Raw genomic sequence first — 19,974 nt, 5'->3', positions numbered from 1 at the left:
AAAGAAAAGTAAGAGAAGCCCAATTGCCTGGGGAAGTAAAAATTATGCCAGAATAAACACTTCTAGCAAGGGCTGAGAAGATAAACAATTTTATCAACAGCATTTTAGTTTCTTAGCTTATGCCATCTGTGAATTAAAGAAATTGCAAAGGTACTCAGAGTTCTAGGAGTTAGATTTAGTAAACTTCTCAGTTCATTTTTAACTTAATAATAAATACTTTGAAAAGATGATGATGAAGGTATCTTTAAATGGTGAGGATATTATATTCCACTAAACATTTTGTTTATCTTTATAATCAAAATGAAACATTGTATTACACTACTTATTCGCTATTTAGATATCCACCAGGATAGCACAGTGGTTAAGGACACAACTTATACACTTTTTCTCCCTGAGTTTAAATCCCAGATATATCACTTACAGACTATTTTCCATAAGGAGTTTCTTAACTTTCCTATGCCTTAGTTTCCTCATTTGTAGATGGGAACAATTACACCTCACAGAGGTGTTGTGAAGATTAAATAAATTAATATATGTTAATTGTTTAGGGCATAGGTCAGTGTTATTATATTTCAAAAATAATATTAAAATTTTTATCCATCAAATCTAAACCATGTAATAGTACCTTTTTGTACTCTGAAAACAGCTGTATTTGAGATGGAGAAAGAGCTATTAATCAAATTCCATGTGCTAGGAATTATTTTAGATACATGAACTATGAAATGAACTAGATAATATTCTTTCTCTTAGGGAAAACTGAGTAGACATGATATATTGTTATAATACAAGATGTCAGCCCATACTAACTGTTAATAATATAGGTTTGCTTAAATTGTTATGAATTTAGAGATTAAAAAGAACCAACTTTTCAAAGATGGGAAGCGGTCAGTGAAATATTTGCATGGGAAATTATTTTTAAACATCTGTGGACTTTGGATACTCAAGAAAATAAATTCAGCCAAAGGTTTTATATCCACCCACATTGTCTTTCAAGTATGGAGATTACAACCAAAAAACCTTGAACATTACAATATGCTAATTACCTTAGTTTGATTATCACACATTGTATACATATGTCGATAGTTTATATTCATATCCTATACCTCATAAATATGTATAATTATTGTGTCATTAAAAATAAAATGAAACTAAAAAAATATTCTGACCACATGGAATAATCTACCTAAATATTAGTTAGCACCTTTAATTGGTATCAATATAAAATTCTGTATTTAGAAACAATAAATAATTATATTTCTTGCGGGGGAGTGGAATGAAGGATATTTTCTTGGGAAGTAATGTATCTTTCCAAGAAATACTTGTGAGTACTAATGGGAAATGACAGGCAAAACCCTGACTGTGTTTAACATCAGGATCAGGGTAATTGATCAGAATGTAAACATAGGCCTTGAAAAGTGTACAAACAATATCTCTTTTCCTAAGAAAATAAAATTATAAGCTAAAAAAAAGTTTTATTAGTAATAACTAAGAATGAAAAAGTATAAGTCCGAGCTAAAAGTCAAATATGAGATCTGTAAGCATTACCAAGAGCACAAAAGTAAACAAAAATTAAAAATTACAAATATTTAAGAGAAATGGGAGGAGATGGAAACAGTCTATTTTATTTTAATTGCTATTTATTGTATGATGATAACACAGTATTAGCTAAATTTATAAGAATGGAGATAGTCACTAGAAAAATATATAAACAGAAATAGAACTTCACACAAGGAAACCAGATGTAACTAAAACAAACAAAAAAATAAGATTATAATAAAAATCCACATACATAAAAAGGAAACTAAGATATATGATTTCAGTGCCCACAATGATAGGATCCAAACTGAAATAATAAAAAGAAGGAACAGAAAAACACTTTACAATCCTAAAGTGAGCCATTCACTGTGAGTATGAATCTCTCTGTTGCACGTTACTCACCAACATTCACAAAGAAATCACAATATATACAAAGAGCTATGTCTATAAACAGAATGGTAAAGGGTTATAGCTCACAAATTTCAGTCCATGATAGATAAAGTATTTGAAAATGTGAATAATTGAATTATGTAATTAATAAGGAGGTTGATATATTGATATATTTAATAAATCATTCTCTGCATTCTGATGCTGTATCATTTAATTCAAGTGCCTATAGAATATTTAGTAAAACTGACTACATATTAGTCTTCAAGACTATCTCATTAAAGGACTCAAAGTAAAATAGTACAGATATAATGCTAAAGACAACTAAAGTCATAGACCAAATACAATTAAAAATTAGTGAAGAACATCAGAAAACAAAAAATGACCTTAATCTGAAAATGTATTAACTGCAACAATGACAACCTTCTACTTCAGGAATTCTCAAATCACAGAAAAGAAAAGCACAACAAATGGCAGAATTTCTAGGAAAAAATAACTATAATAAGAAAGAACATATATGGAAATTATGGGATACAAATTAAGTGCTTCTGAAAGTATACTTGTAATTCCAAACATATCAAAGACATAGACGAAAAAAGAATAATGTTAGATGAATTAAATATGTAACTAATAACGGAGAATAAAAGAAGAAAATGAATAAAGACTAGTAAACAAAAATATAGATTCAAACCTGATTTTCTGGAAGGTAAGTTTAAAAAATAAACATAAACTAATCTTAATCTTATTAAGATACATGAAAAGACATAGAAAATAAGCAGCTTGAAAACATTATAACACTATTTTCTTAATTCTACACAAATAAATTTAATCTGAAGGATTTTGAGGGAAGATTGCTAAAAGCAACTTCAAAGAAACAGAAAACACACATAAACTGATTTCTGAATAAGAAAATGAGAAGCTTGTGAATTTTCCCTAAATATATCAGACTCAATAATTCACTAAGGAATTCTATCAAACCTGAAAGGGCACATAACTGCAATGCTATTTAAAGCTTTCAACACACAGAAAAGAAAGAAAATTTCAACTATGTTTCTATATAAAGCAGACAAATTTACATTCCTTTCCTAGGAATGCTCTTACAAATGACCATAAACTAAGCAACTTGAGAAACCAGTGTGCTGTCTCACAGGCCTGCAGGACAGAAGTCTGGAATCAGGAGTCGGTTGGACTGCACTTCCTCTTTCCTTGGTAAACTTTAAGGACCTGTCCATTCCTCGCCTCTTCCAGCTTCTGAAGGCTCCAGTTGCTCCTCAGCTCATGGCCACATGACTTCTCTCTCTGCCTCTGTGGTCATATGACCTCATCACAGTTTATCTGCCAAATCTCCCATGGCCACTCTTATAATCTAAATTTAACACCTACGTAAATAATTGACGATTATCACCTCTTGTTATAGTTTACTATGTAAGTTAATTGCATGATTTTTCATATTCGTATTTGTTGCAGGGTTGCCATTAGGCCGCTATAGCCAGTCTCTACAAAAGCCATGTCCTTGCCATGTGTAGAGTAGTATTTACCCCATCCCAACATCCCTAAAATATCAATCTATAGCAAAATCAATTCTAAGTCCAAAACCTTATCTACTTATCATCAGGTCAACATTTCTAAAGTCATCATCTCAGTCTAAATCTCATTATCTTAATCAGGTGTGAGTGAAACTCTAGATAGTTTGAATCCTGGGACAAAAATCTTCATCTGTGGACCTGTGAAATTAGAAAACAAATTATCCTTATCTAAAATACAATGGTAGGAGAGGCATAACATAACTGTGATAGACACTGACATTCCAACAAGGGGAAAAATGGAAGAAATAAAAAAGTAACAAGTTCCAAATATGTTTAAAACACAGCATGGAAAATTCCATTAGGTTTCTTTTTTTCATAAGTTTTATTTAATATTTAATTGGCAAATATTAATTATATTTATTATGTACAATGTAATTGGTACCTATCTTTTACTTCAAATATTTATCACTTACTTGTGATGAGAACATTTAAAATTCTTTTAGAAGTTTTGAAAGGTACAATGCATTATTGTTACCTATAATCACTGTGCTGTATATGGAACACCAGAACGGATTCCTCCTACCTAACTGTAACATTGTACCCATTAACCAATGTCTCCCCTTTTCCTACTCACCTCTCTATTCCCAGCCTCTGGTAACCACCATTCTACTTTCTACTTAAATGAGTTTGACTTTTAGATTCCATATGTAACTAAGATCATACGGTATTTGTCTGTCTATGTCTGGCTTATTTCAATAAATATTCACACATGTTATTAAAAATGACAGATTTTTTTTTTTAAATAACAGACTAAATAGCATTCCACTGTGTATCTACACCACAATTTTTAAAAATCCTTTTATCCGTTGATGAATACTTTTTTTTTTTTTCCATATCTTCTCTAATGCGAGTAATGCTGCAATTAATGTAAAGGTGTAGCCATGTCTTTGGGATACTGATGTCAATTTCTTTGGCTATATACCCAGTCGGGGGATTGCTGGATCCTATGGGAATTCTACTTTCGGTTTTTTGAGGAACCTTCAACTTTTTTTCCAAAATGGCGGTACTAATTTACAACACCACAAATACTGTGTTTCCTTTTCTCCACATCCTTGCCAATACTTGTTATCGTTCATGTTTTTGATGATAGCCACTGTAAAAGGCATGAGATGATATTTCACTGTGGTTTTAATTTGTACTTCTCTGAGGTTTAAAGATGTTGAGGAATTTTTCATATATACGTGGCCCAGTTGTATGTCATCTTTTGAGAAATATCCTTTAAGTGCTTTGCCCATTTTTAGAATAGAGTGATTTGTATTTTTTTTTTTTTATTGAGTAGTTTGAATTCAATCGTTATTTTGGATATTGGCCCTTATCCGATGTACAATTTTCAAATATTTTCTTCAAATCGTGTATTACTCTTCACTCTGTTACTTGGTTTCTTTGCTATGAAGAAACTCTTTAGTTTGACGCATTCTCACTTGTCTATTTTTGCTTACTTTGCCTATTTTTTTGACTTATAGACAAGTAATCTCAGCCTAGAACAATGTCATGAAAGTTACCCCTCAATGTCTTCTTCTAGGAGATTGATCATTTTAGGTTTTACGTTGTCTTTAATCCATTTCAAGTTAATTCTTGCACGGCTCAATACTTTGCTCTCTGAGTCTGTAGCTCTGCTTGCCCCTGCCCCTATGTTGTGCGTAAAGTACCCGAAGTCTTTTATGTTTCCTCAGAAAGAAATCTTTATCACCTATAACTGCAAAGTTATGATTTCTGGACACCAAACCTGGAGTTTCATCCTGCAAGTGGTTGAATTACAATATAAATTGAGTGTCCAATCATGTAGGGGTATCTTTCTTCCGGGGCATGCTAGGGCAGCCACAAAAACTGAAAAAAGTGAGGAATCGATTCTCTAGAGCTCCATGAGAGTGTGGTTCTCCCATATTTCTGACTTAGTGACTTCAGAACTTCAAGGGAATGTCTGTTGTCATAACCCAACTTGTTTGTGGCAATTTGTTATGTCATCCCTACAAAACTAATATAGTAGGATTAACAGAAAATAATAAGCCAATACAATATTAAGCAACATTAAGCAGCTTCATTTATCAGCACCCACAGGACAATTCTAAGCCATTCCAGTAAAACAAAACACATTGCAAGGGGGATGATTCCAGGAATGCTCAGATAGTTCAGGGGTAGACAAATAATTATGCTAGACTGAACCATATGAAATTATCTTTTGTATATGTCATCATACATTTTTGATATCAACAATTTCATATGAGTAAAAGCTAACTTTTAGACAATTTAAAGGACAGGAGTTGCGAATACGTACCCAAGTTATACTTGCTGGTAGTTTCTCTCTTCCCTACCAAGTGAGTTTGATACCAGCCACCATCATCACCATGGTGAATGTTGGAATATCAATGAATCCTAATGAGCATTGTCAAATAAAATATAGGACATCTACTTAAATTCTAATTTTAAATAAATAACCAATAAATTTTTCTACAACTGTGTTTCTTGTGATAATTGACAATATACTAAAAACCCTACAGTTTATCCTAAATTTAAATTTAATTGGGCATCCAGTAGTTTAAATGATTGAATTTAGCAACACTGAAAATAGCACTCATTAAGTATGAGCATCAATGATTGTTTTGTTTTGTTTCGTTTTTTTGTCTAGCTCTGTCACCCAGGCTGGAGTGCAGAGGCGTGATCTCGGCTCACCTCAGCCTCTGACTCCTGGGTTCAAGTGATTCTCCTGCCTCAGCCTCCTGAGTAGTTGGTACTACAAGTGTGCACCACCACAGCCGGCTAATTTTTGTATTTTTAGTAGAGATGGGGTTTCACCGTGTTAGCCAGGATAGTCTCGATCTCTTGACCTCGTGATCCGCCCACCTCGGCCTCCCAAAGTGCTGGGATTACAGACATGAGGCCCTGTGCCTCGCCTGGGATTTTTTTTTTTTTTTTTTAACTCGCAAAGCACAGAAGACAACTTTAATAGTTTACACAACGATTTAAAAGGTGTGGAAGATGGGTACTTGAGTAGTTTTCCCAGAGTTGCAGTAATAGAAAAATAATAATTATAATACTAATACTATAAATACCATTTTTGCTGGATAAAACCAAATAATAAAATAATTTATATTGCATGTATAACTCTAAAATATCCAGGCATAAATACATGAGTATAATTTTCTCCCAGTTTCCCGGTACCAGCAATACAACCTCACCAGCTTTTCTTCACAAATGAGGTTGTTAAAATATTTCCAGTTGCATTAATTCACTTGCTTCTAAACTCCTGTCCCAACCTAAAATAATCTACTCATTTCTTCATGGCTCCGCATGGTTTCCATCCATCCATCTGTCAGTTCTGGCAAACAAGTCCCTCAAAATGAATACCCCCGCCCTGGAGTAGTAAAATGTATATTAGATGATCATCAACATGAAACCACATGTCCGCAGCAACAGCCTGCACCGTAGCAGTCGGTAGGTTAGTATTGAGGCAAACAACACCTAACTTGCCAGGGGATCTGCTAAGAAATGGAATAAGAGATGTGTGTCATCTTGGTTGCAGAGCTTGATAATAATATCAGATACGACTAGAGGTGGCCCAAATCCCTCCACAAATTTCATTGAAAAGTCCGAAAGATGTAAAAGTCTACAATAATAAGTAAGTGGAGGTGATTGTTTTAAAATCCAGTGTTACTGTGAGAAAGCAATGCTAAGCATTCCTAGAAAAGTATGTAACTCTGATTTTTAGTTTGAAAGTCTTAAATACCCATATTCAATGAGAAGAACCTTAGACATCACAAAGCCTACCACGTGCAGCAGGTTAACTGCAAAAACTGTAAACATTAATCTAAAACTAACAGTAAACCCGCCAGGTATTCATATTTCCATAAGCAGGATGCACGATTCTGACTGCCCAGCTCCTATAAGCCAAGAGGGACCATTTTTGTCCACCCAGTTGCTGATAGGCAGCAAGTATGTACCATTTATAGGACGAGTTATTTAAATTTTGATGGGGTTTATTGATAAATTTGTCATGGACAAATTCTCACTTATTAATGTAAAGGAGGAAGGAGTCAAGGAAAGAAAAAGTTTGATGTGTGGATCCAATTAAGAGTATGCAACTCCTCGGCCAGGCACGGTGGCTCATGCCTGTAATTCCAGCACTTTGGGAGGTCGAGGTGGGCGGATCACGAGGTCAGGAGATCGAGACCAGCCTGGCTAACACGGTGAAACCCCGTCTCTACTAAAAATACAAAAAATTAGCCGAGCGTGGTGGCAGGTGCCTGTAGTCCCAGCTACTCTGGAGGCTGAGGCAGGAGAACGACGTGAACCCAGGAGGTGGAACTTGCAGTGAGCCTAGATCTCGCCCCTGCACTCCAGCCTGGGTGATAGTGTGAGACTGTCTCAAACAAACAAACAAACAAACAAACAGAAAAGAAGAGTATGCAGTTCCTCAGACAAGATAGGTATTAGTTATTTTGTCAATTTATTTCTAGTGTGGATACCTTAGGGAAAAAATGGCTTCCATTTGATAGGTTGTAAACTTCAGAAGCAAATACTCCTTGAGAAATATGTAACCTGAAAATCATAATGTTTGTGTCATATATCAATGCATGTGTATTGTATATATGATCAACTTCTGAGAATTTGAATTTTTAAGATATAAAGATACATATATTTTGGAAACTGGTAGAATACTGTAGTGGCTTATCCTCATCAATGTCCCTGTGATCCTAGTTTTCTAGGTTCTTAATATATGGTTTGGAAATGAAATGATATTTTGCCTCTTGTGTAATCTCCAACCCCTGAGAAGGCCAATTTTCCAAGGCAATTCGGAAACATTGGGGAACTTATTATAAGTATTATAGTACTGAGCATTCTGTTTACGGGATCCTGATAAGGATCCTCTTTCTAGTTAGCTTTTGCTTGGTTGCTATGAACTGAAGGGATGTTTCTTCCTTCAAAATTCACACGTTGAAATCTAATCCCCAGTGTGATATGATGGTATTTGGAGGTGAGATCTTTGGGACATAATTAGGTAATTAGAGTGAAACCTTCATGAATGGGATTTGTGTCTTTGTAAGAAGAGACAAGGGAGAGATGGTTTCTCTGTTGTGTGAGGATACAGCGAGTAAGAGGCTGTCTGCAAACCTGAAAGAGGATGCCTGCCAGATACCAGCTCTGAAAGAAACATTAATGTTAGACTTCCCAGTCTTCAGAAGTGTGAGAAATACATGTTGCGTAAGCCACCCAGTGTATGGTATTCTGTTATAGCAACCTAAATTGACTATGATATTGACCCTTAATGTAAAGGACAATGCCTGAATTTCTCCACAGGGAATGACCATTCTGTTCCTGCCAGAAAAAGAAACTTTGAGATTGAAGCAGGCTTGTACAAAATCAGTGGCCTAAATAGAAATGAAAATTCTCTATTCTGCTGCTTGTCACAGGAAGAGCAGCATCAGTGGACACTTCACCCAGTTTAAATGGAACACTGGTCTCTGAATCACCTTCACTCGCCTCACCATGGGAACTTTTAACTTTTAAAACGACATCTGTTCATCTTGGGTTCACACAGCCTTTTTTATCCATCATGCTAAACACTTTCCAAATGTTTAGTTCTTATGTGAAGAAGGAATTCCTCTTGAAAACATTACCTAGCAGTCCTCACACACTCCTGAATCTGAGTTTGTATTCTTCCTATTGATAGGTCCATAATACCAAATACATATTATTGCACTAAATACAAAATGCTGAGGTTCCATTTATGCCTTAGATGTTATTATTAAAATAATCTTCATAATCTGTTTTAGAACAAAGCTAGGATGACTTATCTCTATCTCAATTCTTTTATTCTAAAAAGGAAAAAATATAATGTGTATTTGAAAAGTAATGAAAGTCATAATACTGGAAATCTTATTTTTTCCCCACAGCCACTGAACTATGAGAAAAAGAAGTCATATACCCTCAACATAGAAGGAGCAAATACACATCTTGATTTTCGCTTTTCTCACCTGGGTCCTTTTAAAGATGCTACCATGCTGAAGATCATTGTTGGGGATGTAGATGAACCACCACTCTTTTCCATGCCCTCCTACGTCATGGAAGTCTATGAAAATGCCAAGATCGGGACCGTCGTTGGTACAGTTTTGGCACAAGATCCTGACAGTGCTAATAGCTTAGTAAGGTATGGCATGCTTCAATCGTTTAGACATATAAAGATTTTTATTGCCTCTCATAGTAATTAAACATTAATAAAATTACAGTTAAAAGGCTTTATTTCTACGTTGTTTTCTGCGAATGTACTTAAATTATAGTATTAATTGATTTTTATCTGAGTAGCTTAGCAGATGGATTTTTGTCACATTAAGAACATATTTTGCTATCTCCATGAATATCTTATTGGCCACACGTTAATTTTTCCATTTGACTTAATGGATGTGAGTGTAATTGATTGAGAAAATTGTTGTAGAGCTATTTAATCACAAACTGGAGAATCTATTGGTCCCTTAATAATAGGAAGTGTAGATATAGCACAAAATGGGATGATCTGGGGATAATACTCATCTCTCACTGACTCTGGTTCCTTTGGTCAGCCTAGCTGTGTGGCTTTCTCTTTGTATGTAAAAGTAGAAAAATAATGTCTGTGTCTCAGAGCTGTTGTGAGGATGCATGAAGCAATGTGCATAAAGCACCCAGCAAAGCGGCCTGCACCTAGTAGTCACTCAATAAGTGCTAACTTGTCAAAGACAGTATAAGATGCAAAACACTCTGAATACAGGAAAATCGGTGTGGGAACTCTATTGTGACTACTTACCATCAGAGTGATCTTTTACAGTCATTCAACCATGTGGAATGTCAAGTTCCAAATATGGGAACAAAGAATAATAATGCTACATAAATATGTTGATACTATTCAGTTAGATTAAAATAAAGGACTTAACTCATTGCCCAGCATATAATAAGTGATCACTGAATAATATTTGTATTATTTTAGTACATCATGCTGGAGAGATAATTAGAGCTTTTTCTGCATCATCCAAAGAGATTTTTTTGTGTGCCTCATTTATAACAAAATCAGAAAGGCTGTGTACATGTATAAAACTTCTTAGATATCCTGTGTTTATATGCATGGAAATCCTGTCTCTAGAAAGGTTAAAATCCTTAATAATCTTTCTATTTTTCACCATGAAGTCCTTGTTTTTCATTCACTTAACAAAAGCTAATATTCTGAATAGTCTCCTCAGTATCTATGGAATATTTGTAAAAGCTCTGAATTTTCTTTTTCATAAGTGTGACTGTTTCAGTTAAAAATAATCCCCCTAGCACCCATGCAGGTAATGAAACAATTTTCTGTGCACAAATGTGTATATTCAACAATCCTACTCCATCTTCAAGTGCAGAAACGGTATCCTGTCACACTAACAGCAAGAGCTAGATAATGCTTGAAGAGGGAGGGTCGGTAAACTATGCAAAATAATATGCATAAACCAAGTTACAGAATCAATCTCTAACTAAGGAATAGAAATCTAAGTTAACATGTTTCATGCTCAACCAAAGGAAAGTCCATTTTGCTTCAACATCCCATAGAATGCCATGTTTTTAGTTATACTTTTGACCTCAAACAGTAAGTATAATTTGTTCAGGTTTTTTAAAAAAAAGGTAACACCATAAAAGATCTGTACAAATGAGACTTTCTTTACCAAAAGTACCCAATATCTTTTGGGAATAGAGATGCTTCATGATATAAGTTTGCTGTGAAAATATTAAATAAACATTGACAATATATTTTTAATTAAATTTGATGCTAATGATAATTTCTGTAATTCTTAATTAAAAGAACAGGAAGTCCAACCATTTATGTTTAATTTATATTTTATTAATACAAAAATGTTGTACGTTTTGGGAGATATATGTGATAATTTGACAAATTCATATAATCAAATCAGGGTAGTTGTGAAATTCATCACCTTATATATATATTGTTTCTTTACACTGAGAACATTCATATCATTATCTTCTGGCTGTTTTAAAATGTACAATCCAGTGGGTACAAATATATACATTTAGATGGAAGAAATAGAACCTAGTGTTTGATAGATCAGTAGGGTGACTATAGCAATCACTTTTAGACTATGTTTTAATCACTTGTAACGTGCAATATTGCAGTAGCCCTCAAGATAAAGAATTATGCATGTGTATACACACACAGACACACACACACACAGCATCTTGAACTCCAGGGAAGAAATAGACTTGGAAAAAAATGTGCATTGTATATCATGCATAATTCTCCACGGAAGAAGAATGAAATATCTGGGCCCGTAGCCCAGCCAAGTTGACATGTACAATTAACCATCACACTGTGTTTAGAGTAATAATGGTCTGAGGGAGGTGTGCATGGAGAATGTATTCCAAAACTTTCTGGAGGCGATGAACTGAGGAAAATTGAATTGAGACTCATAATCCAATTAGAAATTAGAGAAATTAAGAATGAAAGAAAGAATTGTAGTTTGTTGTACATGAGGAGCTTGGGTTACCTGTGGGAATAGGAAGTAATGAGATTGGAGAGATAGATTAGATACAGATCATGAAGAGGCTTTCTGCAACGGTACGGTCTTTGAAATTAATCCTGGCAGCAATGCCAGAAGGGAGAGAAATGAGAGGAACTTTGATAATTATAACCAAAACAATGACAGGAAAATTTGCATTTCAAAATAAACAATAACAATATTTAAAATAATGTGAAAGGTAAAATATATGTGGTGAAATGTAGGTCAAAGGGAAGAAATTGAGGTTGAGGACAAACATGTTTTAGCATTATTCTATATGTTCCAACGTATATGAAAACACCTCTTCCCACATAGGACTGTGATTCCCACATGGGGGCAACATCCACCCCCCTACAAGGGACAGTAGAAAATGTCTGGAGACATTTCTAGTTACTACAGCTTGGGATAGTGTCTTAGTCACTTTAGGCTGCTATAACAAATTACCTTCTACTGTGCGGTATAAACAAGATACATTTATTTCTCACAGCTCTAGAGGCTGGGAAGTCCAAGATCAAAGGGCCAGCCTATCTCATATCTGGTGAGTGTCTGCTTCCTGGTTTGCAGAGAGCCCTCTTCTCCCTACATTTTCACATAGTGAAGAGCAGAAAGAGAGAAAGAAAGCAAACTATTCTGTTTCTTTTTATGAGAGCACACATCACACAATGAATGTCCCACCTGTTTTCTCTCTTAGTCAGTTTGTCTGCTAAGAAGAATTACCATAGTCTTGATGACTTAGAAACAACTGCAATTTATTTCTAACAGTTCTTGAGGCTGAGAGTCTGAGATTAGGTTGCCAGAATTGTCGGGTTGTGGTGAGGGACCTCTTCTGGATTGCAGACTGCCAAGGTCTCGTTTTCTCACATCTTGGAAAGAGGTAGCTAGCTCCAAGCTCTTCTTGTAAGGGCACCAGTTCCATTCATGACAGTTCCATTCTCATGACCTCATAATCACCTCCAGAAATTTGTACCTCCACATGCCATGACATTGTGGATTATGGTTTACTATATGAATTTGGAGGAGGGGGATAAAAGCATTCAGCTTATAGCAGGTAGGGTGTTACTGGCGTCTAGGGGTGGAAGTCAGGAATGGTACTAAACATTCTGAAACACAGGATAGCTCCCACAGAAATTATCTGGCCCCAAGTCAATAGTGCTAAGGTTGAGAAAACCTGACATAAAGTAAAACAAGCTAAATGGCAAATTAGTAAAACTGGAGTACTAATTGTATTCATGGGAAGAAATTTTGAAAAGCTATTTTTCAGAGATAGATGTCTATACAAATCATATACATGAATAGTTATGTGAATGTTTCAATGTGTACTTTCAATCAATTAAAATATGATGTCATTAATTGTCTCAGTAATTACCCTATATCATTGGGAGCACTTGAGTGAACACTTACTAGGAAACATGCACTCTCCTGGTTGTTGGGATGCAAAGATGATTGGTACATAGTTTCCAAATGTTAAGAAGGGAGACATAAATCTATTAGCATATGCATTATTCTTTCTGCTTTGTTTTGGTTAGAGAACTAAAATGAATCCTGCTAAAGCTGCCTTAAAATAATTAGACTCCATAGCTGCTGTTTGGGGGCATAATTTACATAATATTTATTCTTGATTTTAATAAAAATGTGTCATTCACGTGGGCCTCTGGGTACAAATAGTGAATTTAAAAAACAGAAAACATTAATAAAAACAAAAGCAAGCCTTATACTTCCACCTTTCTCAGGGACCAAATGTTTGCACTAATTAAGGAAAAGCACACTGAAAAGATGTACTTTGCAGTGTGCCCTGAAATGCAATTAACTCCAAGTCTGTAGAATTGGTAATGAAAGGGAGTTTGAGCTTTGCAAGCATTTGTGAAAAGCTTCCTGACTTCGGTCTTTTGTATTTTACTATTGTACTTTTGTACTTCGGTCTTTGTATTTTACCATTGTACTTTTATAACTTATTAGTAAGACTCTTCAGATTTCATAGAGAATACAATACCTAGGTTTTGTCTGTTTCAACTCTAAACAAGATGTGTAACTTGCAGCAATATAAAGTATATATAAAATGTAAAATAAATTATTGTTGATTGTAATCACCATGTCAGGCTGTGAAATACTAGCTGTTATTCCTTCTAACTATATTTTTTACCATCATCCCCAATTATCCACCCCACCACCACTACCCTTCCTAGCCTCTGACAACCATTATTCTACCCTTTCTCTCCTTGGGTTCAATTGTTCTAATTTTTAGCTCCCACATATGAGTAAGAACATGTGAAGTATGCTGTTCTGTGCCTGGCTTATTTCACTTAACATAATGTCCTGCAGTTCTATCTATGTTGCAAACGACAGGATCTTATTCTGTTTTATGGCTGAATTACTGTATTGTATGTATGTACCACATTTTCTTTATCCATTCATCTATTGATGGACACTTAGGTTGCTTTCAAATCTTGGCTGTTGTGAATAGTGCTGCAGTGAATATGGGAGTGCAGATATCTCTTCAGTGTACTGATTTCCTTTCTGATATGGCTTGGCTGTGTCCCCACCCAAATTTCATCTTGAATTATAGCTCCCATAATTCCCACGTGTTGTGGGAGGGATCTGGTGGGAGATAATTGAATCGTGGGGGTGGTTTCCCCATAGTGTTCTCATGGTAGTGAATAAGTCTCACAAGATCTGATGGTTTTACAAGGGGTTTCCCCTTTCACTTGGCTCTCATTGTCTCTTGTCTGCTGCCATGTGAGACGTGCCATTTGCTTTCCACCATGATTGTGAGGCCTCCCCAGCCACGTGGAACTGTGAATTCATTAAACCTCTTTTTCTTTATAAATTACCCAGTTTCAAGTATGTCTTTATCAGCAGCATAAAAATGGACTAATACACTTTCTTTTTCATACATACATAGCAGCAGGATTTCTGGATGGTAGGTAGCTCTACGTTTAGCTTTTAGGAAACTATCAAACTGTTCTCCACAGTGGTTGTAATAATTCACATTCCCACCAACAGGATATGAGGGTTCCATTTTCTCCACATCCTTTGCCATCATTTTTTATTGCCTGTCATTTTAATATAAGCCATTTTAAATGGGGTGAGATGATTTCTCATTGTAGTTTTGATTGGCATTTCTCTGATGATCAATGATGTTGAGCATCTTTTTATATGTCTGTTTGCTATTTGTATGTCTTCTTTTGAGAAATATCTACTCAGATCTTTTGCTCATTTTTTAATCAGATTATTAGATGTTTTTTGTATAGATTTGTTTGAGCTCCTTATATATTCCAGTTATTAATCCCTGGACATATGGGTAATTTGAAAATATTTTCTTTCATTTTGTGGGTTGTCAGTTTCCATTGTTGATTGTTTTCTTTGATGTGCAGAAGCTTTTTAACTTGATGTTATCCCATTTATCTATGGTTTATTTGGTTGACTGTGCTTGCGGCATATTACTCAAGAAATCTTTGTTCAGATGAGTGTCCAGGAGAGTTTTCCCAGTGTACTCTCTTCAGAGTTTCACAGGGTGAGTTCATAGACTTAAGTTTTAATACATTTTGAATTGATTTTTGTATATAGCTAGAGATGGGTGTCTGGTTTCAATTATCTGTGTATGGATATGCAGTTTTCCCAGCACCATTGTAGAGTCATTTATTATAGTTATTGCAGACTGGGCTTGTTTGTGCCTGTCATTCTTGGGGACTCTTCCAAGTACTCACAGGGGATTAACTGAGTGTTGTGATCTAAGTCTTTGGTCATTGCAGCCATATCTGCATTAGGGGGCACCCCAAACCCAGTAATGTTGTGACTCTGAGCATTGTGGAAGTACTGCTGTAGTGGTCTTGCGTAAAATCTAAGATAATTCCCTGTATTGCTAGGCAAAGACTTTTGTTCTCTTCTCTTACATTCCTCTAAACAAATGGAGTTTCTCTGTCCATGTTGATCTGCCTAGAGCTCAGCAGAGGAGTGACATAAGCATCACTGTAGCCACTAATGCCAAGACTGCACTGGGTCAGATGAAATGAGCATATCACTGGATCTCACCCAAGGCCGCTGATTACTAATGCCTGGCTACTACCAATATTGCCTTAAGTCCCAGGGCTCTTCAGTTAGCAAGCAGTGAATCCAGCCAGGATTGTGTCCTTCCTTTCGGTGATGCTAACTCCCATGTTCCGCAGCCCAAGGCAGGTCTAGAAATGCTGTCCAGAAGCCACAGCCTGGATTCGAGAACCTTAGGAATGTACTTAGTGCTCTATTCTACTGTGGCTGAGCTGACACCCCAGCCACAAGATAAAGTTCTTCCCACTCTTCCTTCTTTTCTCAAGCAGAAGGAATTTCTGCCGCTGTGGTATGTACTGCCTGGGTACCACCCATCTTTACTCAAGACCCATGGGCTCTTTTGTCAGCTTTTGCTGAACACTGCCTGGACTGAACCTCTCCCTTCAGGGCAGTTAGCTCCACTCTAGCCCAGCGTGGGTTTAGAAATGCTATCCTTTACCCAGCACCTGGAATCAGGCACCCCAGGAGCCTGCTTGTTCTCCACCTCTCTGTGGTCAAGCTGGTATCCAAGCCGCAAGACAAATTACCCATTACACCTCCCTTTCCTGCCCTTCAGCAGGAGTCGTCTCTCCCCATAGCAACTATATCTGGGAATACCCTGGGTTACACCTGAGTCTCATTCTCACCAAAAGCCCACGATGAGTAGTGTCTGGCTAGAGTTATGCTTACTCAAGGTCCAAGAGAGCTTTAGTAAGGAGGTGATGAATTCCACCAGGACTGGGTTCTTCCCTTCAAGGCAGCAGGTTCCCTTCTGGCCCAGGTGTGTCTAGAAATGTCTGAGAGCCAGGGCTTCAGGATTCTGTCTGCTGCCTTATTCTACTGTGGCTGAACTTGTATCCAAGTTGCAAGATGAAGTCCTTTTTACTCTTCCCTCACTTCTACTCAAGTGGAAGGAAGGGATCTCTCCCAGAGCTGCAAGTTGCACTACCTGGGGTTGGGGGAGGGGTAGCAGAAGCACTCCCTTGACCACTCCAGCTGGCTTCTCACTATGTCGTCTGCACTCCAGGTCCACTGGCTCCAAGTCCAGCACAGCACCAAGGCTTACTCAGGAATTGCAGTCCTTCTGGCCCAGACTGCCTTTCAAGTTCATTTAGGACTCCAGAGTGCTTTAGGGCACAGTGGTGGGGCTAGCCAGAACTCAGGTTTCACCCACGGGGTTGGATTATTTCTCTCTAGCCTGTGCTGGTCTCAAGCCTCACTCCATAGGTGCAGGCTGTGTTCTGTCCCTTTTTGCTTTCTGCTCTCACAGGGAGGTACTGAGTTCCAATGCAAAGTCTCGTAATCATTGTGTTCTCCCTCCCCAAAGTGCACAGATTCTCTCTTTGTGCTCTGCTGCCACTACCAGGGCATGAGGAGGGGTTGTGTAAGCGATTCAAGGTTGTCTTTCCTGTGCTCTTCTGTGCCCTGTTCATTAATATGATGTAAATACCAACTACTGTGATCAGACACTTGATTTTTAGTCCCTATGAAGGTGTTTTGTGAGTTCTTCAATTCAGTGTTCCTGCAGGGTTGACAATCTTTGTAGGGTTCTATACCAATATCTTGCTGCACCTTCTTCTCCAATCATCACCTTTTTGAAAAAATAAAATTAGAGGCTGGCTGTTTACCAGCAGTGAAATCTTTCATTTAAACAGGCTACACCATTTGCTCACAAATTACAAATAGAATTCAGGAATTTCACAGATTAGCTACTGAGAGATGAGCAATCTCATGTTGAGAACAAGAATCTAGAGAGCTTTTGGAAATGTGGCCTTATGACACGTGACTATTAAATAGTTGCCATTCATTGTCTCCTATCTGTTGGCCATGGACTTTATATATCATTCCATAAACTGCTTTACAACACTGAAACTGTCTGTATTATTGATTCCATTCTATAGATGAAGAAACTAAAGTTCAAAAAATTAACTAACTTGATTCTGTTTTCAGAGTGATAACATGACATTTTAATGCAAATCCAATTTGGCTTTACTCTGAAAACTTTGTTTTTGTAACCCAATATCCTCCCTCTTATACACTATAGCTAATAAAAAATGAAAACATATTAACAAAATGACTACATTTACAAAAATCAAGTTTCAAAAATTAGAAACAAATGTATATTATAAATGCTCAGAGAACCATTAATCAAATGCCACTACCTGGGGCCTTCTGTTTTATGGGTTTACTCCACACATTGGAAAAGGGGACGCTAAAAACTGGCAAGTCTTTTTTTAACTTTAGCATGGTAGTAATAAACTTGCTCTTAATTTTATAGTTTTTCAATATTGTAGTTAAAGATGTACATTACTTGATTTAGTATTTAAAAAAAAAAAGTTGGAGTCCCTGAATCAACATTTCTCATATGATGAAAAGCTTTAGCACCTGAATTTACATGACTGAGTATATGTCCCATCTTTCCTTCTTTGCATCTTGATTTATGACCTGAATTTATCTACACATTTACTTCTTGTTGAGAATTTGAATGTTTTCCTTGAATAATAACTTTAAAGCAATAAATAATTATTTTGCGTAATCATTTCAAATGCTTATGATGACACTATCTATAAAATAAACCATAGCCCAAATGTATTGTGATCACATTGGAAACTTAGCCAGATTTAAAAATATTTTTACATTTTAAACATAAGGGATACTTTTAAAGAAATGGATGCAAAGTATTAAAAGTATTTTCTCAGCCTATTCAGAGATTTATTGTGACCTTGGTAAGGTGAATTTATTCGTAAATAATGGTACACTGAATATACTGGAAGCATTCACTTCTTTTTGTTTTTGGTTTGCTTTCTTCTCTACTTTTGAAATTTTCACATAATTGGTGATGAGTTGGATTAGAAATACCAAATTATTTTGGATGTTATAACAACAAAAAAAGAGAGAGATTTTGGAATAATGGTAAGGTCTTTTGGCAAAGTTCAAGAGGGAAAGTGAAAAGAAATTATTAAGAGTTTGAATGCAGGATTTCAACTTTTGAAACAAAAGATGAAAAATAACCAGTAAATATGTTTTAAAATGTGTTCGTGTTAAAGGTATCTAATATACAATAACTTTTTCTCATAGACCAAATTTAGTTATGATAATATAAAATTATTTCCATGTTCTCTTCATGGCAATCCTCAATGTATCATCAACAAAACTCAGCCATTGTGTTCTGATCCAAAGGAAACAGTCCATTATGGATATTTAATGCAAATCCAGTAGAGACAGACAGAAAGCAAACTCTTGCTTAAAATCAAAAGTCTTTGTCTATAACCTGTGTTTTGAAATTGTATCACATTACATATTGCTGATATTAGAACACTGAGATTGATTAATGCTTTTATTGTTCAATGTCATAAACACATGATGCTTGAGAACTCAAGGGGACATAAAGATGACTAGACAACTCTATTCTTTCACAGATGAACATGACTGTAGACTTTGAAGGCTGAATGGTCCGAAAGCATATAGCTAAAGATATTATCTCATATAAAATGATTTTTTTTCCCCACAGGCAAAACTTTATGATACATTCAGTCATACAACTACTTTTTTTTCTGTTTTGGCCTATTTTAAAAAATTCAATATGTTTTTTGGGAACAGGTGGTGTTTGGTTACATGAATATTTTATTTAGTGGTGATTTTTAATATTTTGGTGCACCCATCAGCTGAGCAGTATACACTGAACCCAATGTGTAGTGTTTATCCTTCACCCTCACACCCTTTCCCCCAAGTCCCCAAAGTCCTTTGTATCATTCTTGTGCCTTTGCATCCTCATAGCTTAGCTCCCACTTATGAGTGACAAAAGACAATGTTTGGTTTTCCATTCCTGAGTTATTGAACTTAGAATAATAGTTTCCAATTCCATCCAGGCTGCTGCAAATGCCATTATTTCATTCATTTTTATGGCTGACTGGTATTCCATGGTATATGTA

General features: G+C 35.9%; 1 protein-coding gene across 10 annotated transcripts in view; it reads left to right on the top strand.

Moving 5' to 3' along the window:
* The window catches only part of CDH18 (cadherin 18), a 1,123,324-nt gene that overhangs the window by 1,006,092 nt on the left and 97,258 nt on the right, over positions 1-19,974 (top strand). For all 10 annotated transcript variants that reach the window (XM_025387876.1, XM_025387869.1, XM_025387867.1 and 7 more), the window contains one exon: positions 9,401-9,654. In XM_025387876.1, coding sequence (XP_025243661.1) covers positions 9,401-9,654 — 254 coding nt within the window. The remainder of the gene's footprint in view (positions 1-9,400; positions 9,655-19,974) is intronic.

This window comes from Theropithecus gelada, chromosome 6 (assembly GCF_003255815.1).
Source record: "Theropithecus gelada isolate Dixy chromosome 6, Tgel_1.0, whole genome shotgun sequence".
Classification (NCBI taxonomy): domain Eukaryota; kingdom Metazoa; phylum Chordata; class Mammalia; order Primates; family Cercopithecidae; genus Theropithecus; species Theropithecus gelada.
The sequence above is the reverse complement of the archived record's forward strand: the minus strand, read 5'-3'. Positions and strand labels throughout refer to the sequence as shown.